This window comes from Mustela nivalis (assembly GCF_964662115.1).
Source record: "Mustela nivalis genome assembly, chromosome: 6".
Taxonomy (NCBI): Eukaryota; Metazoa; Chordata; class Mammalia; order Carnivora; family Mustelidae; genus Mustela; species Mustela nivalis.
This window is the reverse complement of record NC_139025.1, coordinates 85,931,825-85,956,527: the sequence shown is the minus strand read 5'-3', so window position 1 is coordinate 85,956,527 and position 24,703 is coordinate 85,931,825. Positions and strand designations below refer to the sequence as shown.

At 56.7% G+C, this 24,703-nt stretch overlaps 1 protein-coding gene across 4 annotated transcripts; it reads left to right on the top strand.

The window, feature by feature from the left end:
- Window positions 1-891: 891 nt before the first annotated feature.
- Window positions 892-24,453, top strand: BAHD1 (bromo adjacent homology domain containing 1). Of its 4 annotated transcripts, none has more exons than XM_082734289.1 (7): window positions 892-1,254; window positions 15,652-17,094; window positions 18,885-19,267; window positions 20,207-20,366; window positions 20,776-20,852; window positions 21,627-21,727; window positions 22,178-24,453. In XM_082734289.1, exons 2-7 carry the CDS (start codon window positions 15,666-15,668, stop codon window positions 22,365-22,367), a joined length of 2,340 nt encoding a protein of 779 aa, XP_082590415.1. In that variant the 5' UTR covers window positions 892-1,254; window positions 15,652-15,665; the 3' UTR covers window positions 22,368-24,453. The 4 variants fall into 4 exon arrangements, with proteins under 4 accessions (XP_082590415.1, XP_082590414.1, XP_082590412.1 ...); XM_082734288.1 differs by having other exon boundaries at window positions 1,093-1,254; window positions 18,888-19,267; window positions 21,636-21,727; XM_082734286.1 differs by having other exon boundaries at window positions 1,093-1,254; window positions 18,888-19,267.
- Window positions 24,454-24,703: the final 250 nt, after the last annotated feature.

Genomic DNA, 24,703 nt, shown 5'->3' with positions numbered 1-24,703 from the left:
GGGGCTGTCAGGCTGCCCGCCCCCTCCCCCCTCCCCCGGAGAGCTCAGATGTTGCCCGCGGTGGTGGAAGAGGGTGTGTGGGTGTCAAGGACTCACAGACCAGGCTCTGCTGTCAGCTGGGAATGGATGAGGGTTCCACACACTGCTTCTGAGAAAGGTGAATTAGGAGCTGGAGTGGGGGGGGCGGTAGGTGAAGGGGAGAAAGAGGAAAAAGAGATGCGGGTGAGGGGTTACCGAGCTAGGACCGACCTTGCTTGAAAGGAAAGGAGACGTGGCAGGCAGGGAAGTCGGAAAGATGAGGCAAGGGCGGGAGGGGCTTTTCAGCAGTCGGGGCCCTTTCGCTGGAGTCTGGGGCCCTTTCTGCAGGAAAGGGGGGTTGTTCTGGCTTGATTTTTCGGCTGGTCTTCCCGAGGCTTTGCCCTGGGGGCAGCAGCCGCTGGCGAGGGTGGGGTGTTTCTCCGCCCGCAGTTTTCTACAGTGGGTGCTAAGGAGGAGAAGGGGGGAAAGGGGATGTAGAGGGGTGATGGCCAGGGCGGGGGCGAGAGATTTCTCGGGGGGTGGGGTAGCAGCTAGGGGATTGGGGCTCCAGGGTCGGGTCACCATGGGATACCGGCTCCAGCTCTGCAGCCGAAGAGAAAATCCAAGAAGCCGGCAAAGAAAACCACCCCCCGCCACCACCCTTGGCACCGTACCCCTCCCCCCAGGCCCCACCACTCCCCGCACCGCCTCCCCCGGCCGCCTCGTGCTGCCCCCTGCGTTGGGACGACCGACCCACGGTTCTGATTGGTCGGAGACCGGGAGGGGGAGCCGAGGGCCGGATTGGCTGGCGGGGCCAGCGCAGGGCGGGGCGGCTGATTGGCGGAGCTGGCCGAGGGGCGCGCTGCTGATTGGCTGGGGACGAGGAAGCAGGAAGGAGGGCGGCGGAGGCTCCGCTCTCGGGGAGTTTGTGGGGGAACCGCGAGCGGCGTAGCGGATCCCGGAGCCCGGCCCCCGCCGCCCGCCCGTCCGGCTGCCTGCCCCGCCCGTCCGGCCCCCGCGGTCCGCCCGCCCCGGCCAGGCGCTCCCGCCCCCCCGACGGCCCCGCCCGGCCGCGGCCCCCGCTCCGCCCGCCCGGCCCCGGCCCCCAGGAGGAGGCGCTGACGCAGCAGCGTGGAGCCCGGGAATTGAGCGCCCCCGGGGGGTTCCAGCCGCCGGATTCCAGCCCGGCCGGGGCCTGCGGGCGCCCAGAGCCGCGCCGTCCGCGCCGCTGTCCGGGTGAGCTAGGGGCCAGGGTCGAGGAGGTGGGGGTAAAGACACGAACAGGCGAGAGGGAGCGAGCAAGGGAGGTAGACGAGTGGAGGGGAGAGAACCGGCCGCCCGTCAGCGCGCCCCACCGAGCGCGCCGCGCCGCCGCCCCCGCCAGCCCGGGAAGGGACGGACGGACGGACGACGCGAAGCAGGTGCGGCCGCTCGCTTGCTCGCGCCGCCTCCCTCCCTCCGGGTCCGGCGCCGCGGTCCCGCCATCGGGGAGCGCAGCGCGCCTCGAGGTGACAGCCCCCGGGGGCCGCCCGCCTCTCAGGCTGGGGGCGGGGTGGGTGGCGGCCGCAGGGTGGCAGCTTGGCCGGGCGGCGGCGGCGCGGGCGTCCCGGGCCGCGGAGGGCGGGAGGACGCCGGTCGTCTCCTCGCCGCGGTGGAGCGGGCTCGCCTCCGAGTGCGCGGGCGGCAAGGCCCCCGCCCCCCCCCCCGCCGCGCCCCCTCCCCCCCATCGCGGTCCCGGAGGCAAGGGGCCGCGGCCGGGGGCGGCGCCGCGGGATCGCCCGCTCAGGGTGGGGGGCGCCCTCCTGCGCTGGGAGCTGACCGGTTATTGCTGGGTGGGGGGCTGGGGCTGGGGGCCACACCGGAGCCGGGGGTAGTATAGACCCGACCCTATCGGGCTGGAAGGAAGGGAGGCGCCGAAGACGGAAGGGAACCGGTTCGAGAAGCGAGTGTGGGCCGCGGGAGGCCCGGCGGAGACCGTGCGGAGCGGCGGCCGAGTCCGAGGTGGGGCGGGGGGAATCGAAGTTGTCAGACCGCCTCCAAGTGACAGCGGGACCCCATGCTCGCGGCCCGGCCTGGTCTGGCCCAGCCCGCCTCTCCGCCTCTTCTCCGGGGCGGGGGGCTAGGTCAGGTCGGGCCCGAGGGGCCCGCTCCGCGGTGAAGCGCCGGACAAAGGCGGCGCCTGAGCGGGCGCAGGTGGTGGCGTCGGGGAGGGGAGCAGGTCCGAGCCACCCACCCCGAGGGACGGGCGGCAGGGCCGGACTCTGCCCCAGGGATTGCGGGGGGCCAGGGTGCCCGCTGGGAGAAGCTGCGACAATGGCTCACCGCTCCAACCGCAGATCACCTCCCGGTTCTGGGAAGAGTGGGGTCGACACGGCTGGAGCCAGAGGTGGGGTTGTGCACATAGTGGGCCTGGCCGGTGGCGACAGTTTGATGAGCCACTCTAGAGCCTGCTAGGAATGAGGGGTTTCAGCAGGCAGAGTCTGCCCATGAGAGAGGTTTAGTCCCACCTGGGACATCTAGTCGCCCATTGTCGACAGTCTTAAGAGGACAGACCAGTTGGATTGGAGACTAGGAGATACCCCACAAATGTGCTTCAGCAACCCATCCACAACTGTTTTCGGCACTTTTCTTTAGCCAAGAAGGTACCCACAAAGGGTAATGAGAAGCTGGAATTTAATGATTAAATGAAAAGGTTTCCGGTCTTTTTCCTTTGTGCCACCTAAGAGACTGTCCCACCAGCCTCTCCACTCCCATGTCTTCTGAAAAAAGGAGAAAAGGGCCCAGCACATATCCTGTCCTGGAGGGATACCACTGTGCTTGGCTGGCTAGAGGACACTTGGGAACCAGTGGCTTAAGCTCTTGAGTGCCTGTATCCCCACCAGTGATCATTTCTAAGCTGGATGCTGTTTTCCACTTGTGAAAACCCACCCAGAACTCAGGACTCCTCATGGGATCATATACCTCTGTGAAGAGTTGGGATCACAAAGACAGGGAGATTGAAGCTGTTCTGATTGTCCACTTTTGCTGAGATTCTGGGTTCAAGTCCCACCTCAGGTAGCTATTGGGTTAGGAGCTTCTCCCAGCTGAGGTTAGCTGTAATCCCATCCGGGGAGAGTTGCATGTCACTCCTGCTTAGTGTGGACATAGAATTAATTCACAGCCACCCTCTGAACCCCTCCTCAGAAGGGTCTAGAACCCAGCCTGGGTGGAGTTGAGGCTTGTGGGAAAGGGAGGTATTATCTCATGCTGGAGATTCACGTTTGTTCTGGGAAGATTTAATTGTATGTCTAAGAGACATTGGAGAACGATGAAGAATTTCAAGGCAACAATGAAGAATTTCAAGGCCTTGTCTCCTTTAGGGCTACACAGTATATGATTTCTTTTGGTGGCAGTCAGAAGGGGGTAACCTGGTCTGGCCACTAGAATATAAAGGGAAATTGCCGAACAGTGTTTCCCTGTTTGACAGGCTCTTACCTGTCAGTCCGGTCAGGTGTTCAGGACGGTTTGCTCTGGAGAGTTTGCTCCAGTGAAGAGTTTCTCTGTTTTTTGTATCTCTTTCCTTCCCTTCCTTTCTGTTGCTCTGCTGTCCCCATGCAGCAGGCCTGTGTTGTCCTGACCTGGCCAGCCACCTTTTCCCTCCTGCTTCCTCTGGCCCTTCTGATCAGTCTGTACACAGCTGCTAGACGATTCTTCCCAGAGCACTCCTTCTCCCATGTCATTCCCCTGTCCACATACTTCTAGTGGTTCTTCTTTTCCTGCAGCCTGACCCTAGACGGATCCCCTCAGCTCTCTCCTGGCCGGGCACAGTGATCTCCCCGCATCATTGCTTCTGCTGCTTTCTCTAGTTGTCCCCAGTGAGGAGCCTCTTGCCTTTCTCTCCTTCTGAACCCTACTCATCTTTGTTTTGCTGTCACTCAGGCCACTCCAGGCCAGCATTGCTTGCCTCTGAGATTGTGACCCTGGGTTTTATAACATGATATCTTCTCGAGTGGTTTTGTAGGTTGATAGTTTCTTAAAGAAGGGATAGTATAAGTGTTAAAGCGGTGTGTGTGTGAGAGAGAGAGAGGAAGAGAGAGAGAGAATATTATGGGATTTCTGATATACTGCTCTGCATGCTGTTATGTTGAATGAAATAATGCAGTTGGCTACTTAGTTGATTGGGAACAGGGGAAACCTTCCCTTCTTCCAAAGAAATGCTCAGTATGGAGTCCTTGGTGGTTTCCAACCTTTTCTGTCAAAGGCACATAAATAGGGCATGTTTGGGATGCTTTCGCTTGGGGAACAATTGAAACTTAGCTGTTGTTTCTGATACTCCGGCTGATGGAGAGTTCTGTCCTGTGGATTGCTCACATGACACCATATAGACGTGAATTGGAAAAGAGCTGTAATCCTGTTTTCCTCCTATCCCACCAGGCCATTCTCTCCACCCGGCTTTGCTGCTCTTATGCAATTTTCCTTGTTGTCCATGCTAAATGAATCCATATGTTTTATCTCTTAGCAATCCTGGGTGTAAATGAGGGAGAATACAGTTTTGAGAACAGAAAAGAATAAGATTCCTGGGTCCGGCCACTGGACAGGACTTTTGGGACTGGCATGGGAGAAGGTTTTATCACTGACATCGGAGGCATGATCAGCCTCGTATCAGACCTATCCCATTGAAGGGAAAGCTATGATCCCAGCTTTCTTGGAACTTCCGTTCTTGTTTACCATCAAACCTTGGACCATTGGGAAATGGGAACAAGAACTGGTGACTGGTTTGAGTCTAGACAGTGAAAGAATAAATTCTGCATCCATCCCCTTTCCCCCAAACCTCCCTTTTGTGCCCCAGTTTGATGATTAATGGGCCAGCATTTCCCTTCCAAGCGGGAAGGCCACCCCTCACAGTTGCCATGGCAATGCAGACCGCTCCCGTCAATTAAAAAAAATTCCTACTACTTCTCTCCTCCTTGCTTCTCCTGTGGCAGGAGACAGACTACCTAAGGATGCATCTCCTGGGCTCTCTCCTCAGCTGCTCAGGTTGTTTGGCTGTGCGTCCTAGAATGCAGTCCTTCCTCTCTTTCTGGGGTCTTCCTGAGTTTTATTACCCTGAGCCAGTGGTGCCCTTCTTAGATCTAGCAGTCCCTGGAACATGTCTGTGAGAAAGCAGAGAAAATTACTTTATCTGCAATGCGAATTAAAGACCACAGTGAGCCCACAGCTTTCTTTTCTTTTGGGGTTAAAAAAAATTCCTTCCATACCTTCTCTTTGCTGGGTAGAGGTAAAAGTTGGGGATGGTTTTGACATCCATAAAGGAAGTTTCAGTAAACCTGGAAGGAATTCAACCTCCCAGCATACATAGTTCATATTGAAGTCGTATGGGGATTTTCAGTTTATTGATTTTCGTCTCTTCCCACCTCTCTATCCCAGCATTCGGGAGGACTTGTGTGTTTTCATTTTATCTGTCCTTACTCCTTTTGGCCTTGCTTCGGCAACATCTGGCCTCAGTGCCCTGTCGCAAGGTGAGTCATGAAAGGAAAAAAAAAATCTTAAGGGAAAAAGCCTCTGGAGTTGAGAAGTAGCCTGTGTTGAACTGAGGCTGCCAGCCGAAGCTGCTGGGTTTATGGAGCATTATATGAACAGCCCCAACATTAAAGGGCCTCCTTTTTATGAATGGGTTGCGAAGAATGTAAATAAAGCAGCATCTCTCAATGGGGAAGCATTTTACATAAGCAGTACTACCCAGGCCCAAGTATTTATGGGAATTTGCTAGCTCAGTCTGGCAAGACTCACTTCCTTTGTGAACTTGCCATTGTGTGGGGGACTTCGGAGGGACAAGGAGAGTGCTGGGTTCGACACACCGAGTGCTACCCCAGTGCTCCTGCTCTGTGGGTCCATGGCCTTGACTCGATGGGCCAGCTCATGGCTAGAATGCCTGTTAACTTTGAAAAAAACAGAAAATACAGAGAGTATACAAGAGTCCGTGAAGATGAGAACCTGAGGCTCCTGATGGCCTAGGCCCTGAGATTCTGCAGCGCCTCACACTCTGGGATGCTTCAACCTCCCCAGGTCAGGGGGCCAGGGAGATCTTGGTGGATGAAATCCTGCCTGGTTTTATGGGAGGCACCTCACCGGAATAAAATGGGCCGGCTTGAATTTCAGCTCCTTTATGTTTCCCCTGCCCACCTCCTGGTACTACCACTAATGAGCAGTAAACCTGCTAACAGGGAGGAGGAGGAAGAGCCCTGGCGGCGGCAGCATCAGAGGCCTGCTCTGGGCCAGACGGCTGGCCGGACAGGCCCCCTCAGCTCCACTGAGCTCCAGTCTCCCCCATGGCTTTGCCCAGCTGAGCAGTGGCATCCAGCCCTGGGCTTCCAGTGGTGGAATTGGTACCCTACCCAAGGTGATATGCTGGAGCCGCTTGGGACCAGAGGACTAAGGGTTTGCTGAGCTTGCCTCAGGGCAAAGTCATGTCCAGGACTTTGTATTGTGTCCCAAGAAAGATTTTTCATCCAGATTCCGTTTTTCCTGGTGGGAGACACCTGCAGAGGATGGTTGGGTATTCACCTGACTCAGCGTCCTACAAAAAAACAAAAAACAGTGTCCTTGAGAGCCTCCGCAGGCCTGATCCACCAGGAATAAATGAATGGGTTTGTCTCTGAGCCTTCCTGAGATTTGAAATGGGAATTTTTTTCCAAGGCCCGGTGACCAATATACCTGAATGGGAGAAAATGGTAAGTGACTTCTCTTAGTTAACGGGATCAGTGCCAGGCAGGAATTTGGTGTCTCCATCTTTTTTTTCTCACATCTGTTTCTTTTCGGAGAGGGGGTGGTGGTGGTGCTTTGATCCTCCCGCCCTTGGTTGAGGAGGTAGGACTATAGGGTATGCTTCTGCCTTTTGGGACCCGAGGACCTCACCGGGAGTGGTGTTGGCTGCTGCTCCTTCCTTTCCATCTCTGGTCCCGGTTTGACGCTCCCCCCACCCCCACCCCCAATGTGGCTCTTTCAGTTTCCTGCCTGCAGAGGAGAGGGGTGGCCCACCCTTGCCCACCCCCCACCTTGAGCCCCCCTGTCTAAAATGGGGCGGGGAGGGAGGGCTATTCAGTTTGTTAATCACATTCTCATCTGGCCAGGTGGTTTAGAGGTGAATTATTAGCATTGAGAGGATCTTTGTAGAAATCATGGGAAAGGTGTTAGGGTGCTGTTTGATGCCAGGATACCCTGACAGGGATGCCAGAAGGGAAGATGGAGTCCCATTCCTACTAGAATCAGAGTTGGCAGGCCCTCCTGCCACGTGCCTGGAGGGGGGTTCACGCAGATTCCACAGAACAGAGAGGAATTATAGAGTGGATTAAATGACTGTAAGACATGATCTTCAGAAAAAATTGGAAGGACTTAGATTTATCAGCCCAAAGAGAGCTAGCCATGGGACAGTTAAAACATCTTTGACTATTAAGATGGCTGTTCAGTCCACGTGCGATGACCAGACTTCAGTCCGCGTTGCAGTTCGGGCTGGAGGGAGATTGCATCTGGTTCAGGAGATGTGGTGAGATGTGTGGGGGATGTCTGGAGCCCTCTCTTTTGTATTTATTGTAAAATGAAGGCTACATCTTTTCGAAGCCCTTTTCCCCTTCCTAGGATATGAAGTGGATTTCTTCCCAGAGTTGACTGGGGACTTTGAGCAGACTTTGCTGTAGAAACAAATCTGTAAAAGTATGTGGATGTTCCCTGGCCGGCCGGCCGCTGCCATTTCATTGGAGTACATCTTTGGTTCCTTTGTGGTGAAAAGTCAGGGAAAATGACTAAGGTGTTAATACCAGCAATTAAAACAACACAGAAAATGTGAAATAGACTGTGCAGTTTTATCTCGAATGTTGGTCTGTGAGCCAGCAAGCTGTCCTGGGTTGCAGCAGGGGTGTCGGCTCTGGGACAGACACCAGATGCCCCGCCCCCACCGTGCACACCCCGGGAGTGTGGGCAAGTTCTTTAACCCCTCTGTACCTGTTTTCTCCTCATTTGGATGAGATGGTAACAACCCCCTCGTGAGGCAGTTGTGAGGATAAATGAGAGTGAACATTTCACGTTTAGGGTGGTGCTGGGCAAGTAGTGAGCACTTGACAAACGTTAGCCATCCTGTTCGACTAGAAGCTTCAGCAGTGAATCAATTCCCTACTCTGCACACTTAGGAGATTTGAGGCCTGATAATGCTGGTTCTCTGCTGCTGAGTTCACCTGCATGTCTGTGACTCTCTTTGTCTTGATACAAGTGTGCCTCTAGTACTGTCCTCAACTGCTTAATGCTTTGGAGTGAGAAGTGGAACGAGAGGAGTATCTTCCTGATACAGAGCTGGGCAAGCTTGGGGAGAGAAGGAAGAGGGTGGTAGTGGAAGAGGGTTGTGCTCTGTAAATAGAGGTTTCCCTGAAGTAGCCCTATTGAACTGTTGATCACACTGAAGAGGCACAGTGCTCCGGACTCCAGGGAATGGGGGAGAGTTTTTTTTGGGGGGGAGGTCAGAGTTCCCAAGTGATGCCATCAGTCTAGAATAGAAGTGTTGAATGGGGTGGAGCAGGTGGGCAGCCAGATCTCAGTTCATTCCTCGAGCTCTTATTAAGCTCTGGGGGTGAGATTTAGTGCTAAGGCAGGCAGAGCCCACCTGTCCCCATGGAGCTTGCATCCTAATGAGGGTGTCACTAATCACTTAGTTAATTAGTTACCTGTGAGGTATTTGTGTTGGGTCTAGGAGGGTTGGCCTCATGGTTCTCACTGTGCTGGTGGAGTGTTAGGAAGGCCCTGTTTTGGGTCTTGTTCTTTGGGGCTGAGCACCCCAGTGGAGAGTCTGAGGGCAGAGCCTCCAGCTTTGCCTGGCCAGCCTGTTTCTTCTGTTCAGGACGAGAGACAGCACTTCCAGGCTTGGCAGACCATCTTAGCAATCTAAGTTGTTGGTTCCTGGAGTGTCCTGATGGTTGAATCAACATATATCCTTTGCCCTCCTGGGCAGGTACCCAGAGCAGGCTGGTGAGCTCTAGTTGGCGTATTTTTTTGAAGAATTGTGTATCAGTAGCGTGACATTTCCTGTTGGTTTTGCAGAGGGCCTGTTGGTGAGCTCTGGGGGGCCCTGTCTCCATTCCTATTTGATATCTCCCCCACTGTTCACGGCCCCGGAGCAAACGAGTCCTGCTCTAGGAGCAGCTGTGCTCCTGGCCGAGCCTGGCCACTGTGGGGTCTGCGTAGGAACATGTGAGGGAGCCTTAGCCTGGGATTCTCTTTTCCCCAGACTGGAGGAATCCTACAGGGAGCTCCTTAAGGTGAGTCTGGGAACAGTTGCATTTGTCTTCTGCCGTGAGACTTCAGCTTTGGTCTGTTGCTGCTCCCTACATCCGGATATTTCTGAAGCAAAGTTCCCAGGCTCCTGTTCCCTCACTATGCCCAGCAGGAAGCAGGCCCAGCTCTGATTTGCCCTCCGTGAAGTCGCTGTGAGCCAGAGCTCCCACTCCAAGCCCCACGCACCCTGTTACAGTTACATTGTCTTGACCTCTTTTTTCCTACCAGTCTAAGCCCCAATTTCTTCATCTCTTTGGTGGTTTTCTTCTGCATTTAGCCGAATACTTGATACAGCGGAAAGGAATAAGCTGGTAGGAGCACCTGGTGTATCCCAGGCATCCTGCTGGGCACACTTCTCATTTAACTTGATCCTCTTGATGGCTTTGTTGTGTAGACAAGGATACCAGGGCTCAGGGAAGCTCAGGCTGTTAACTAGCCCCACTCAGGGTTAGCAGCAGCACGGAGTGGCTTCTGGCCTCAGCGGGTCTCACATAAGTTCTTTGGAGCCCCAGTGAGAGGCTGGCCGGCATTGGCTAAGTGAGGAAGGAAGGTCCCAAGAGATGCCTTGTGCCTGGGAACGAGCAGTAGGGGCTCTGGCTTAGCTGGACTGGCACCTGTAGATTCGGGACCACCTTGTGTGCGTGGGGGGCATGGCCCGGGAAGAGGCTGAGGCAGGCACATCACCTTGAGTGGGTACCTGTGCCTTTAAGGAAATCCTCTAGAAAAACCACACTTTTGAATCGCGTGTGATGACCTTCTGATTTGCCAGGTCAGGGTTTCTTAAAGCAGAGCACGGAGGTGTGACTGAAATACGGTGCTCTCTGCCCAGCATCCCCGTTCGGTGGTCCACGTGTGTCTGTTGACTTCCAGGTCCTAGTGGTACACTGCCTCTTTCACTGTCAGCCCCTACCTGAAGGAAGGGCTCACCCTGCAACCAGGGTGCTGGCAATTTCTAGTGAGGAGATTCCTTCAGCTCTACTGTTAACTATATTCCTGTACTTAATTGCAATCCTTGTATAAAATTGGAGGGTCCCTTTGTAGTTCGACTCTGAACTCTCCTTCCTCCCCATTGAGATTTGTGTTCCTTTACAGTAACAAGAGGCAGGCTGTCTGGCTTTGTGTCTGAAGCCAGAAGTAAGTGGGGGTCCTGGGTACTTGGGTACAGTTGTGGGGGGATCTGTGGGGATCCCTCCTGCTGGGATGGTCACAGCACATAGGAGCAGCCAAGATGGGGGCCGGGGGCTGGGCTGGGTTGGCGGAGGTACCAGATGCAGGGGAGGAGGGTGACCTTTGCTGCTGGGCTGCTGCCACCTTTCTGGGCTCCTGGGAGCCTCTGGTGTGAAGTGTGATGAGTAGGTGGTCTGATGGGCTGTGGATAGGCTGGGTGCTGCTAAGGGCGGGCCCAACTCCTCAGATGACCTGAAGGCAGTCTATAAAACAAGCTGTTTCCAGACGGGTTGGGCCAGTTCCTTCTGGTGGGTGGGTGCTACCTGCGCAAGTGTTGTAGGACCCCAGCCTGACTGCAGAGTGAATTGGGTGCCCACAGTTGGGGAGGTGAGGCCGGTGACTAAGGCCACTGCTTTCTCTTTGAGGGCAGGCCCCCGGGGGCTCTGGTGCTTCTCTCTGTGGGTGCTCATGCTGAAACAGCAGTCTGATGGTGGGAGCTGGTGAACTCACGCCTCCTGAGCCCATCCCCTGGGCCTTTCACTATCCAGTTGAGTGTTTCCCAGAGGCATGGAGCAGTTGGTCGGGGTTTGGTGGGGTACAGTTTCTGCCCCTGTCCACTTGTGTTATAAACAGAGCCCCCCACGAGTCTCCCCAGTGTCTCCATCCGTCCCCCAGGTTGACACTTGTGTGGTAGACTAGAAGTTGAGCAGAGTTCAGGTGCAGGCTGGGTTTTCGGGTTTGTCACAGCCCACACAGCTCCGGGTCCTGATGTGGGGAACCCCTGGGGCCAAGCCAAGGGCAGACTGCCCTCCTCTGTCTGTGGGTCTGGAAGGCCAGGTGGAGGCGTATGCTGGCCCACCGCCCAGAGACTCGTGTCATCCTCACCACCAGAAGGTTCTTCTGATGTATCCATTTGAGATGAGGAATCTGAAGTTCAGGGAAGCTAAGTAAGTTGTTTAGCAGGGGCAGAGCTGGCATGCAAACCCGGGCTGCCTCCCTCAAAGGTTTGCTGCCTTCCAGTTTACCAGCAATGGGGGATTCAAGAGAGGCCAGCTGTGACTGAACCTGCCTTTAGCATAAGACGTTTCATCAGCTTCACCTGTTTCTCCATGTAGTAGCACTAGCTACATTTAAATGAACAGGAGCCTGCCTTTGTGCTCTTGCTGCGTTTCTTCTGATAGGAGATTGAAGAAACCCAGTGCTCATGAAAATCTCATCCTTTGGGGGGAAGTTATGCCAAGAGAGCGTGCAAAGGAAGGCAGTGCTTAACTCAGTATCAGTTGTGTGACTTTGGGTATCATTGGAGGGAGATGGCTTGGGTCAGGGCCCTTCCTGACCCTCACCCAGATGACCACCTGGTCTGCCTTTGCCTAGGACTCCCTCCCTCCCCATACTTTCCTCCTATGAAAAATAAACCAAAAAGCTGGAAAAGCAGAATTTGAAGTGCAGTGCATAATCAAGGTTTCAGGAAGGGTAGTGGAGCAGAGCCCTGGGTCCTGAACCACTAAGAATGCAGGTGGGTATAGAGTCTAGAGCTGAGTAAATACGGGGTAGAGAGAGAGCAGTAGCCAACCTCTTCCTGCCACCGGGCAGCCCCTGCTTACAGGAGTATCTCGGCTTGACCCACTGGTATTCCCTTCAGCGGTGCCTGCAGGCCTTTGACCCTCCCTTGCCCACAGCCCCTTGGGTGTGGTGCCTGATGCTTTTGCAGGCTGAGGGCAAAAGGCAAGTCCTCCCTCCCTTTCTGCTCCTATGGGGAGGACTCCTGCTAAGGAGCCTCACCCTGCAACAGCATCAGGCACCCTGGACAGACATGGGATGCAGGATAGTGACACTTCAGCTGGGCGTGTTGGGCTTGCTCTCCCCCTCAATTGCATGGCTTGTTTGCCATCTTTAGGGTACACTTGTGATTTGGGATTCAGCCTGTTGTTTGCTGGGTCTTCGGCACTGAGGACACTGGCCGATCACTGTCCTTCATGGCAGCTAGCTCTGTGCTCATCGGAGCTGGGGACAGTCAGACTGGTTTTCTTCAGTGCGGGCTAGCTTGACACAGTCTAAGAGAGTAGTCATAGGCCCCGGGGAGTCCGTCTTTGGAACCTTCTCTCTGGGGGACCCAGACTCCCCATGCCTGGGAGGACAGGGCTTCCCCAGAGAAGGAGTCCATGCCCCCTTCTCTCTTGGCAGTGGTGGGAAGTTGCTGGTTGGGCTCCCGTGGGGACAGGGCAGCAGGAGGATTGGCAGAGCTGGAATGGGAACCACGCTTCCTGCTTTTCCAGGGTTTTTTTCCCTCGTGGGGCTGGGCCACCCCTGCAGGTTAGAGGGGCCTGTCAGTCTGGGTGCCCCTCTGCCCAGCCCCACCCCAGGGAAAAACTGCAGCTGAAGTTCTCACAAGCCTGGCTTCAGAGCATGACTCACACTCGCTCTCCTCAGATTGGGGTGCGGGAGGCTGGCAGCTGAGTCCCCAGGCTCTCCTCAGGAGGGTGTGTGACGCTGCTGCCTTAGGCACCACGTGATAGCCAGGAGTTCTTTTGCTGGTAACAAGGGATTCGGTGGGTTCAGGGGAAGCCAGCAGGAGGCTCTCAGACTTTCAGGCTTGATTTGGAAAGGTGACATGTGCCCTGTGGTTTAGAGGCTTCCTGGGATCCTGGGACGGTGGAACTGGGGAGCTGAATGGGAGGTGAGAGAGTAAGACACTGAGGAGAACACATCCCCAAGTTCTGGGGACAGGCTCCTCTCCCAGCCTCTCCCTGCTGAGACCTTTTGCATGTTGAGAGGGAGAGGCTGGGGGGGTGGGGCCGGTATCCCAGAGTCCTCCCTTGCAGCTGGTCCACTAGCAAACTGGGGAGGTGGGGGGGAGTGGGGCAGGCCAGTCCCCTCTCTAAGAGCTCTGTTGCTTCCCAGGCTTGCAGGCACCTCCCCAAGCTCACTGTCTTTCCCATCTGGCTCCTCCTTGCTCTGTACTTGGTGTTGGTGTCCTTAAAGGCCACAAGCCCAGGTGACCTCAGCCTTGGCCCCCAGCCATTCCCAGTCTGACTCCTCTGGTAACTTGGGGCCTGTTGAGGGGCTTCGGCTCTTGCTCAGCTGTGCAGCTCTTGCTCAGCTCTTGCTCAGCTGTGCGGTCTGTTCCCGAATCCTCTTGTCCCCAGGCCCTTTGGGGGTGGGGAAGGGCTGGGCCTAGGCTTTCCTAGGAAATACAGATGTGCTTCTTGTTTGGGCTCCTCCAGCACAGGGGTGCCCCGCGTTTTTGAAAAGGGCCTGTTGATTATAAACGGCTAGGATGCTTTTCAGAGTGAAAGGAGGCATTGCTAATAAGCCTGCTGAGCAAACAGGGATGGGGGGCCACCCTGCATGGAAGTTGAGGGGCCCTTAGGGAGCCTAGCAGACACCTGGGATTTTTTAGGAGCTCAATGTCTGTGCTTCAGGGAAGGAATGGGTTTGCCCCCTCTGCCTCTGTCTTGCCCCAGCCTGGTCTCTGGGCAGTGGCAGGGCTCCGCACGTGGCCAGAGCAGTGCCTGGCACAGTGCCTCCCTTTTCCAGTTTCCCGACTCCTTTCTGAGCCTGACACCCACGATGCTCTTAGCCTGGTTTTCCAAGCACTCTTTCTCAACTAGTACAGTGTGTGTAGGGAGAGAAGGTACCCAGTGACCCCAGCCATTGGCCCAAGGCCACAGGAGCTAGCCGGGAAGGGCTCAGGAATCCCTGGGAGTCCTCAGGCTTGGGGCTTTCAGGGTTAAATCCTGGCCCAGCAGGGACTGCTCCCAGCCTCTTGGGGAGAGGGAGTATGAATAACAATAGCAGTGGGGAAATCGAACTGGAAAGCCTGGGCCTGCTGGGTGGGAAGGGGGTTGCCGGGTACCTGGGAGGTCTGAGCCTTGTCTGGCACCTTATTTGGCAGCACCTTGCTTTGGATTGGGGAGTAGATAGGGAATGATCAACTCCGTGGGCTGTGACCACTGACACTGACACCTCCACCCCCCACACCCTCCGCCAGTTCTGCGTTGCCTTGGCCATGCTGGCTTCCAGGATACAGCTCAGCTCTGGCTTCTCATTCAGGACGGGGCCCAGGCTGCCCCAGCTATGTTGCGGGGTATTTGCTGAGCAAAGTTAGGGGATGCTGCCTGGTCATGGGCATTTTCTGCCCAGGGTTTTGGGCTTCCTGCCATGCATCCCCACAGCCTCCCCCCGCCCTCACCTTAGTCCTCTTCTCTGCCTGGCATCTTGCCTACCAGGAGGGAGACCTGAGAAGTAGGACAGGACAGCAAGGCAGCCCTGGGCTGGTTTATTGGTTTGTCTCCAGTTAGTTCTTCTCTTTGCTGCTTTATTTCCCTAACTATTAGAGGCTGGTGGCGGTCTTGTATGTGTTCCTACCCAGGAATGCTGGCCCTCGCCTTATAGGCGTCCCTTCTCTAGGCCCAGGCACTGTTTGGGCTGCCCTTCCCCAGCGTCTGAACCAAGGTGGGGCTGGCCCCTGGGGCTGGCTGAGACCTCCCCTGTCCACTCCTCAAAGCCAGGCCTTTCCCTTCAGGGGTTTTTCCAGCAAGGCCCAGCTTATGGCTGCCCTGCTGTACGTGCCAGGCAGGGTGTCCCCACAGGCTGGACTTTGCTTTCCTCTGCAGCCAACCAGGCAGGTTCTTCACCTTAGTTCCTCGCTGTCCTTGTCGTTATCTTCCTGTGGCCAATCTCAGAAGCCCCAAGATGGGGGAAGGGTTGGTAATATTGTCAAAGGAACAGATGGGCTCCCACCACCCCAGCCACATCCTGGCCTGGTGTCTTCAGAGCCTCTTCCTGACCTGTGATAAGTATCTAGCGGGAGAAGGACAGGTAGTGAGAACTAAGCACTTTGCCCCCAGAGCCTTCTGTCTTCTGACCCCGTGGTCTGCATCCTTCCATAGGCCCTTGATGGGCTTAGTTCAAAGAAGGACCCTAGGCTAAAAGAAGAATGGGGCAGCTAGCCCATGCACAGCTGTTGGTAGCCTGACCCCACTGGACCTTTGCACTCTGGAAGAGAGGTCTTGGGAAAATCCAGGCTGTAGATGGATGGGGTGAGGGTAGGCTAGAGTTACCGAAGCGGGCGGTGGGAGGGTGACACTGGACGGGCTGCTGTAGAGGAGAAAGCAGGCCGGGCAGCTCAGGATGGGCTCGTCTCATTGCCCACCTTCTGCCCTGCAGATTGGGAGTACTCCATGACACACACACGGAGGAAGTCCCTTCCCATGCTGAGTTCGGGCCCCGCTGGCCGCCGGGAGCCCCTACAGATGGAAGGCAGCAGCACGGAGCAGGGGGCAGAGAGTGTGGAGACAGGCGTGCCTGAGAGCCCAGGGCACCTCACGGGGCGCCGCAAGAACTACCCACTGCGCAAGCGCCCGCTGGTAGCTGAGAAGCCCAAGGCCTGCAAAGTGCTGCTGACCCGCCTGGAGAATGTGGCTGGTCCACGGAGCGCAGATGAGGCCGACGAGCTGCCCCCGGACCTGCCCAAGCCCCCGAGCCCAGCCCCATCTAGTGAGGACACCGGCCTCACCCAGCCCCGCAAGAGGCGCCTGGCCTCCCTCAATGCAGAGGCCCTCAACAACCTGCTGCTAGAACGGGAGGATGCCAGCAGCCTGGCAGGCACCCGTCGCAGCCGAGGGGGTGACCCTCACCGCAGCCGGGACCGGGACCGGGCCACTGGGGGCTGGGCCTCCTCCAAGAAGCGGCCCCGGCTCGGGGACCTTGAAGGAGGAAGTCGGGACCTGTCCCCAGAGCCAGCGCCAGATGAGGGTACCCGTCGAGATGGTGACCCGGCGCCCAAGAGACTGGCCAGCCTGAATGCGGCTGCCTTCCTGAAGCTGAGCCAGGAGCGGGAGCTGCCCTTGAGGCCACCTCGTGCCCATCCAGAAGTAGATGGGCGTGCCGCAGAGCCACCAGTGTTGAGGGCTCTCAGGCCAAAGTGGGCTAATAAGGTCAACAGCAAGAACTATCCCAAGACCCGGCAGGGCCCTGGCTCTGGGGAGGCTGTAGGCCTACTCGGCTGGCAGAGGCACCCTGAGGAGCCGTGGCCGTCTGCCACCCCTCGTGGGCCAGCCAGCCAGCCGCCTTACCGGCCCCTGAGCCAGGCTCTAGAGAGCCCCTTGGGGCTACGCCCCCACCTGCCCCTGCTGATGGGTGGGCAGGCAGCCTTGAAGCCGGAGCCTGGGCGCCCAGGCGAGGAGTCGCCTGCCCCCAAGCAGGAACTGCACCAGCCTTCCTTCCCTGCACCTCAGCTGTCCCCCCTGCCACTGCCCGGCAACCCTGCCCACTACAGCGGCCTGTGTGGCCGGCCCGAGCTCAGCGCAGGAGGCAGCTTCTACCTGTACTGCAGCCAAGACGGGCTGCAGTGTGGAGGCTACTCCCCCTGTCCCATGCTTCCTGAGGGCAAGTTGTCCCCAGTGGCTGCGCCTAACGAGGGGCTTCTCTTGGCACCGAGCTCAGTGCCCGCCGGCACCCCTTTCCAGCACCCTCCCTGGGGCTCTCGCTACTGCTCTAGTGAGGACACTGGAGTGAGTGGCTACAGCATCTGTGAAGTGTTGCCGCCATCTCTTACCCATATTGGCACTACCTGCGGTGGCTGCCCCTACAAAATGCCTTTTCCGGCAGGTAAGACTTCCTGGCTGTGGGATGTTCCAAGAACTTAGATGTGGAGTCCCAATAGGGTGGGCCACGGAGTGGGGTAGGGCTCCTTGAGGTCTAGCTACTGCGTGGGAAGTAGGGGACTTTGGGAAGGGATGACTCCCCCAGTTTCACACCCCAGACTGTGGGGTAGTCCCAGAAAAGGGGCCCATGTCCCTTAGCTCTTAGCTCTGTTCTGTCCCCACTGTCTGTGAGATTTTTTTAGCTTGGCGCTTAGATAGTAGCATCATGGCAGGGGAAGGGGTAGGGAGAGCCACCCATCCCTCCCCGTTGGGACACCCATTCTTCTACTCTTGAGTAGCAAGTTGGATGTTGAAAATAGGGCTTTTGCCAAGTCATTCCTGGATCCTTCTGCCTCCTTCAAGGAGGGCTAGAATTCTGCTTTGCAGGAGCTCATTCCATCTGCCTGCTGGCCTAGCTCAGTGTTCATGGGAAGGTTGGTGGGTGCCAGGCCCCGTGCCAGCTGCAGTAGGACTCCTTCGCCCTGGCCAGACAGGCCTTGAAGGAGAGGTGGGACCCAGACATAGCCTCACCTTGTCGGGGGCTAACAAGAGCGGGCACCCTCCAGGAACAGACAGGCAGAGTCCCCTGGCCCAGGCAGGATGCTAACAGGGCCCTTGGCTTTGGTGTCTACCTTCCTAGTGAGGCCTAGACACCTGAGAGGCTTGCAGTGCAGCCACTGAGACACCCGCCACGGGGCTCTCTTCCCCTAGACTGGCAGGGGTGTCCTCACATGCCTCTCCAGCCTCTGTCCCTGGCTTCTGGGTGGAAATGAGGTGACCAAAGTCATCCTGTCTGGCAGGTCTGCCCTGCTGCTGATGAAGTGAGAGGCTGGGCCTTACCAGGCTCTCCCTGCCACCACCCCACACCCCTTCTTGTAGGGGTCTATAAAACAACTTTATAGACCAGTTGACTCTGGCCAGACTGGTTGTTTCAGGTTTTGGCGTGAGTTAGAGCTCTAAGAAATGAGATCAGGCTGCTGCTTGGACTTTGCCTTCTTTTTTTTGTACCACACTCCCACATCTAGACACCTAATCCCTGGGACCCAGGATCCTGTCCCCTTACCCTGGAACCCCAGGAAGCACCATGTGCTGGGTATTGTTCTGAGCGCTTTACATATGGGAGGCCACATGGCAAGTAATTGAGTACAGATCCTGGAGCCAGACTGCCTGGAGTGAAATGTTCTCCCCTACTTCCTTAGACACGTGATTGTGGGACAAGCCAGGAACTGCTCTGTGTCTCAGTTTCCTTAATTTATAGAATGGGTCATGGTACTTAGCTCATAGCATTGATGTGAGGATGAAATGAGTTAATACATTGATAAACACCCAGGATCCCCTGTATGATAGCTACCACCCCTCCTTCTATTGCAGGGCATGGAGAGGTAGCGTGACTTACCTGAGGTCACACAGCCAGTGAGTGGCAGGTCTGGGGTTCATATCCTGGGCTGACCCCAGCCCCCCTGCTTCTAAGCACTGTGGGAGCCTTAAAGAAGAATAAGTCAGAGCTAGAGACACTGTTCCCATTGCGCCCCTTCTTTCAGGCCAGTGGGGAAGATGGAGATGGCCATGGCCAGCCTCCAGGGGCAAGAAACACCCTTGGCCAGTAACTCTGATGGTCCACCTCAAGGCCCCTGACTCCACTTGCCACCCCAGCGACCCCTGGAATGAAGACAGGAGCAGACTCTGAAAGTGGGGGCACCAGTGGGGTTACTACTCATCCCTCCCTGTCTTCACCTCCCTCTCCTTTTTTCCCAGAAGGCTGCAGGTCCCTAGGCCAGTTGGAATTTCCCCTCCCGGAAGCCGGCCACCCTGCCTCACCTGCCCACCCCCTTCTGGGATGCCCTGTGCCCAGCGTGCCACCTGCAGCAGAGCCCGTCCCCCACCTTCAGACACCCACCTCAGAGCCCCAGACAGTAGCCCGCGCATGCCCTCAGAGCGCCAAGCCTCCTAGTGGTTCCAAGTCCGGTCTGCGCACAGGCTCCAGCTGTAGGCACACGGCGAGAAGCAAAGCCGCCTGCAGGCCCAGCCACCCCAAGCAGCCACGGGTCCAGCGCCCACGCCCACGCCGCCGCCGCCGCCGCCGCACAAATGGCTGGGTGCCTGTTGGGGCTGCGTGTGAGAAGGCTGTCTATGTCTTGGTGAGTGCCAAGTGAGAAGGAGGGTGGCAGGGGGACATAGGACCTACTAGGAGAGGATCTCAGGAACCCTTGGCTTTGGCCTCTCTGAAGAAGTGACAAGGGACTCTAGCTGACTTACACTGTGGGCGCTGATCATGCCAGCCCAGCCTGCTCCCCCAGCCCCGGCTGATCTGGGATCATGTGCCTTGGGGAGTTGAGGGGGTGCACAGTCAGGATCGGCTGCTGGTCTCCGTCTGTGTCACTGACTCTCAGGGAATCCATCTCCAGTGTCTTCACCTCTCATCCTTGATCATGCGTGTGGCCTCTTCTGTCCTGGATTATAAAATGGAGGACTCTCCCAGGGGCTTTTTGGATAAGTGTATGTAGAGGGAAAGTAGAGATAGAGAGAAAGGAGTGATCCAGGAGCATGGGGGTTGATGAAAAGAGTATCAATTAAACTGGATGGAGCTAAGGCGCTCTCATCCTCACCGCCACCCTGTGAGGTGCGTATCCTGTATTTGTGTCCTCACTTTATAGACGAGGAAACAGGTATAGTGGTGGATTAAGTCATTTAGCCAGGGCCACACCACTTCACCGTGGTGGTTTAAGGGTCAAAACCAAACTGCCCCAATAGGAAGTTTGAGGACCTTCTCGGTGCTGGGGCTTGGAGCGAGAGAATTGGCTGCTGGGGTATGGTGGTCACAGCGCAGCCCCAGAAGCTTTAGGCCACTTTCCCACCCCTGTTCCTATTTTTTATCCTTTTTCCAACCATGGGGAGCTCCCACCCCATCCTGCCCCTGAAAGCCAGGCTTAGGGAAAAGAGGCCACTATGCAAACTGCTTTTGTCGCTTCCCGTCCTCAGTGGTTTGCTCGGAGGAAAGCACACAGAGAATGTCTTCCTCTCGCCCCCTCCTTCCTCCACTCCTCATGAGCTTGTTTGTGTCCTTGGTTGTTGCTCAGGATGAACCAGAACCAGCCATCCGAAAGAGCTACCAGGCGGTGGAGCGGCATGGAGAGACGATCCGAGTCCGGGACACTGTCCTCCTTAAGTCAGGCCCACGGAAGACATCCACACCTTACGTGGCCAAGATCTCTGCCCTCTGGGAGAACCCTGAATCAGGTACCCCCTGCCTGGAGTCTCACCTGGCACTATTCTCCTTGTGTTCTTGGCACGGAGGCTGCCTTCCACTCAGCCGGCATCTGTCTGTTTGGAGGGCTGCAGATGGCCTTGTGGCTTGGGTCGGATCAGCTCTTTAACCTTTCCAGCCACCAGGACCTGGGCACCTGTCCCCCCACCTCACCTGTCCGTGCCTCCCACATCCCTTTCTGCCACCATGCCTGACAGCACTCCAGGGCCCTGATCCACCAGGCTTGGCCCAAGGTGGGGGATCTGGGCGGCTGGAGCCCGTAGGATTGGCCCAGACGTCGAACCTGGGTGATCGTCCTGGGCAGGTTGCCAGCCTGCCTGCTTGTCTGAATGACTCTCAGGTCACCAGCTCAAGCCCTGACTACTTCTTCTGTCCCCCTAGGAGAACTGATGATGAGCCTCTTGTGGTATTACAGACCAGAGCACTTACAGGGAGGCCGCAGTCCCAGCATGCACGAGGTGAGTTGCCTGGCAAGTATGACAGGGAGGGCAGAGGGGGCAGAGGGAGAAGTTGTGGCACCAAAGAACATGGTATGGGGAGGCAGTCAAGGGCAGTCAAGTCATTGTCACCTTGGACACCACAGATGGGCCTGAGTTTTAGCCTGTTTTCCCAGCACTGCCCCACTTTACGTTTCAAAAGAATGGTAGCTTTTCCCTTGAGAGGGGCAGCACGGAGGGAGATCCCCCAAGGGCATGCCAGAATGGGAGCAAGAGGCTGTGTCCTTGTGGCACCAGGAAAGGGGAGGTGGAGCTGTACATCTAGCCCCTTTTGCTGCTGTCCGGGGCGTGAGAGGGAGGAGAGAAAAGGCTTAGAACACCCTGGGCACTCTACTGGGCAGCGTGTGAGGAGAGGCAGTGCTGGCGGGTATGGTCACTCGGCCCCCAGGCGAGGCTCCTTTGTGCTTCGTTGCCCTTGCTGGACTTGTCGTTTCATGGGGGAGATGAGTACCGCTTACCTTCTCCCCTGAGCCAGGGGTGGGGGTCAGGAGGCTGATGACATGGGGATAGGGGATGGGTTTTGCTGGAGCAGGCTGTTCCTGAGTCTGATGGGACCTGGTAGACGCTAGGTGAGGAGCAGGGAGGCTGAAATCCGGGGGCTGCTCCCTGGCCTTCTGGGCACCAGCTGGAGTTATCTCAGGTCAGGAGGCCCAACAGAAGAGTTAATGTTGGCCTTTCTTCAGGCGTTAATGTGCTTCCAACGCTGGTACCAATGTCCCCCTCTCTCTCCTTGAGCCTTTGCAGAATGAAGTCTTTGCATCAAGACATCAGGACCAGAACAGCGTGGCCTGCATCGAGGAGAAATGCTACGTGCTGACCTTTGCCGAGTACTGCAGGTGGGTGCTGCCCTGGCCCTTGGGCTAGCCTCTCCCTTAGACTCCTCGGGGCTGTTGAGGGGCCTGCCTGAGAGTCCCAGGAGGATCTCCTTCACAGGGCCTGACCTTCCAGAATGTTCTACCTCACAGCCTTCTACCGTCTGATGTTTATAGAAGAGAGAAAGATTGTTTCTTCTCTGAGGCAGAGCGCTTGGGGCAGCATTTGGGGGTGGTTACAGAACTGTCTGCAGAGAAGCGTCGAGAATTGGCAGGTGTTGGGAGGGAGGTCCCAGCAGATGTGCTCCCCCCAGTGCCCAAGAAGATGGACGGGCAATGGTCAGCAGAGAGGCCAGAGCGCCTGGGGACAGGGATGGAGGCAAAGCCGCAGCTCCCTGGGCATGGTGGGGAAGGGGTTGATCTTCTTTCAGAGGTGTCCACACTAAACCCAGCAAATGGCGTGTGTCACTGCAGATTCTGTGCCATGGCCAAGCGCCGAGGCGAGGGCCTCCCCAGCCGAAAGACAGCACTGGTGCCCCCCTCTGCAGACTACTCTACCCCACCACACCGCACAGTGCCCGAGGACACGGACCCCGAGCTGGTCTTTCTTTGCCGCCACGTCTATGACTTCCGCCACGGTCGCATCCTCAAGAACCCTCAGTAGCTTGGGCCCACACTGGGGCTGCCCACGGGCAGGGGGGCTCGGGGAAGGGGGCACTGCTTGAAGCACAGCACTTGGCTAAGGGGCCACGGGGGCTGGAGGTTGCTGACCTGTGGTTCTCTTGGGTGGGGGGGAGGGCAGGGACCCCTGTGGGTACTGGGCCCCTCGGGAGGGAAGGGGAGGCCAGGGTAGAAGGAAAGCATCACAGCCGTCAGCCTGACCCTGGGTGCCTCTCTCTGGTTGCCTGGGTGGAGGAGACTTGAAGAAGTAGTCTTCCCCGAGGCCGGGCCAGGCCTGAGGGGGGCTTCCCCCAGGGGGAGGGGAGAGTCCTTCAGGAATAAGGCCCAACAAGGCTCTGCTTTAGCCTCCCCTGGGCCTTTGGAGGGGGGAGTGGGAGCCAGCTTTACCTCACCCACTGTGACCCGCTGCTTCCCCATTGGCCTGGGACCAGGCTCTCCCAGATTCTAGCACAGCTCCAAGCTCCTTCCTTTGAGGCATAGAGAGCCAGAGTCTGGCTTCCAGAGCGTAGACTTCCCCCTTTGTAGACTTGGGGCCTGTCCCTGGCTTCCTCCTTTGCCCCTGGAGTACCCCACAGTGCTGGGACAAGTGACCCAGTGCTGCACAGTCATGGGTGTGGCACACTTGTGGGTGTCAGCTTCCTGTCTGCCTCCTGGTGAGGGTCATCCAGCAGGTCTGGCTTCCCAGAAGCTAACTGGTCAACATGGGGTTTGTCGCGTCTGGGAGGGCAGAAGGGAGCTGAGAGGGGGTTAGGGGGCAGGGGGCAAGGAAAATTGCTACCTGATTTATTGAAGACTTTTCCTCTTGCCTTACACTTGGAGGTTCTAGGAAACCTCTTGCAGAACTTCATACATGACTCTTTAAGCCACACCCACCTGGAATCAAACCAAAGGAGTGCTGTGGCTCCCCTGCCCTGCCACCCCTTACCCTAGTCTTTTGTAGATTGCACTAATTTACATCCCTGCGAGAATCAACACTGTATCAGTCCACAGACCTGCTGAGCTGCGGCCACTCACTCTAGGAGCTAAGGACCTGCATTTTTAGTTTGTTCCTGTTGCCCAAGGGCCCTGTTCTCACCTCAAGCTGTTCCCTAGGGTAGGTTAGGAGGCTGGACTCCCTGTTGTCCTTGCCAGGACTAGGCCCGGCCCCTCCTACCTCCCCTGGGGGGCTCTCTGTGAGGGGGCTGGAGCAGTCTGGTTCTATCCTATTTGTACCAAAGAAGAGCATGGTGGGGAGGAGGAGAGCAGCATGGAGTGGTATGGGCCCTGCTGTTAGCACTTCCCCAGGGCACACCCCTGGGGGCAGGAGCCAAGGGGGGCAGCTGTTCCTTCTCTTTCCCTAGGAAGGGGCAGGCACAGACCCAGCTCCAGCTAAGCAGGTGACACTGGGTGAGGACAGTCAGGCTGGGTCTGGAGAGGGAGGTGGAAGCAAATCCTGAGGGCCCTCCCAGCAACCCTAGGCCCTGTGCTATCCCTGAGAAGACAGGCTCCTCCTGATTGGTCACTGGGCTTAGGGGAGGCCTAGAGGCTTCTGAGGTGAATTTACACATGGAAAGCCCAATCCCAGACCCTGGGGAAGGGACTAGGGTGCCCTTGTATTGAATAAGCTGTTCAGAGGAAGGCGTGGGGCAGTGAAAGAGGTTGGCAGAGAGTGGCTGTGGGGGCTTGGAGAGCCAGCCTGGGAACCTGCTCATTCCCAGGGTGCTGGGCCCTTGCTGCCAAGGAGCTCAGCCTCACTCAGCAGGAGAGGAGATCAAGGCCCCTCCTCCCCCGGAGGCAGGGTCTGCTGCCCAGAACTTAAAATGCTTTTGAAATCTCTTAGATGTGGAAATATTTTTTCGAACCTGAAAATGCAGCTGGTAGAATTTCAATGGAAGCATAATTCATGTAAAATATATTTTAGTTGATATTTTGTAAAATGCACTTTTTGTGTGTGTCGACCCTGGTTTCTCAGATCTGTATTTCAGTGTTTACAAGGGAGGGGGGACCTTTCCTCACCTCCCTTTTGACAGAGATTAGAAGTACTTCTTTAAGAAAAAAATAAATTTGAAAAATTGTATTGATTTAGAAAAGGATCGTTTTCCTCTGTGTCCTGTCATCTTTGTTGGGGGTGTGAGGGGGTGTGTGCAGAGGGGCTCACTATTTATTTTGGGGGGCCCCTCTTAGCCCTTGCCGTGCAGAAGCTAAGGCCAATAAACAAAAAAGGACAGGAAAGTAGGGGGAAAGGAGACTGAGGGAATGAGAACTTGGGGTTGATCTCTTGGGATTACAGTGGCCAGAGCTACCTGCCTGGACAGTGTGAAATGCTGGGGTTGCCAGACT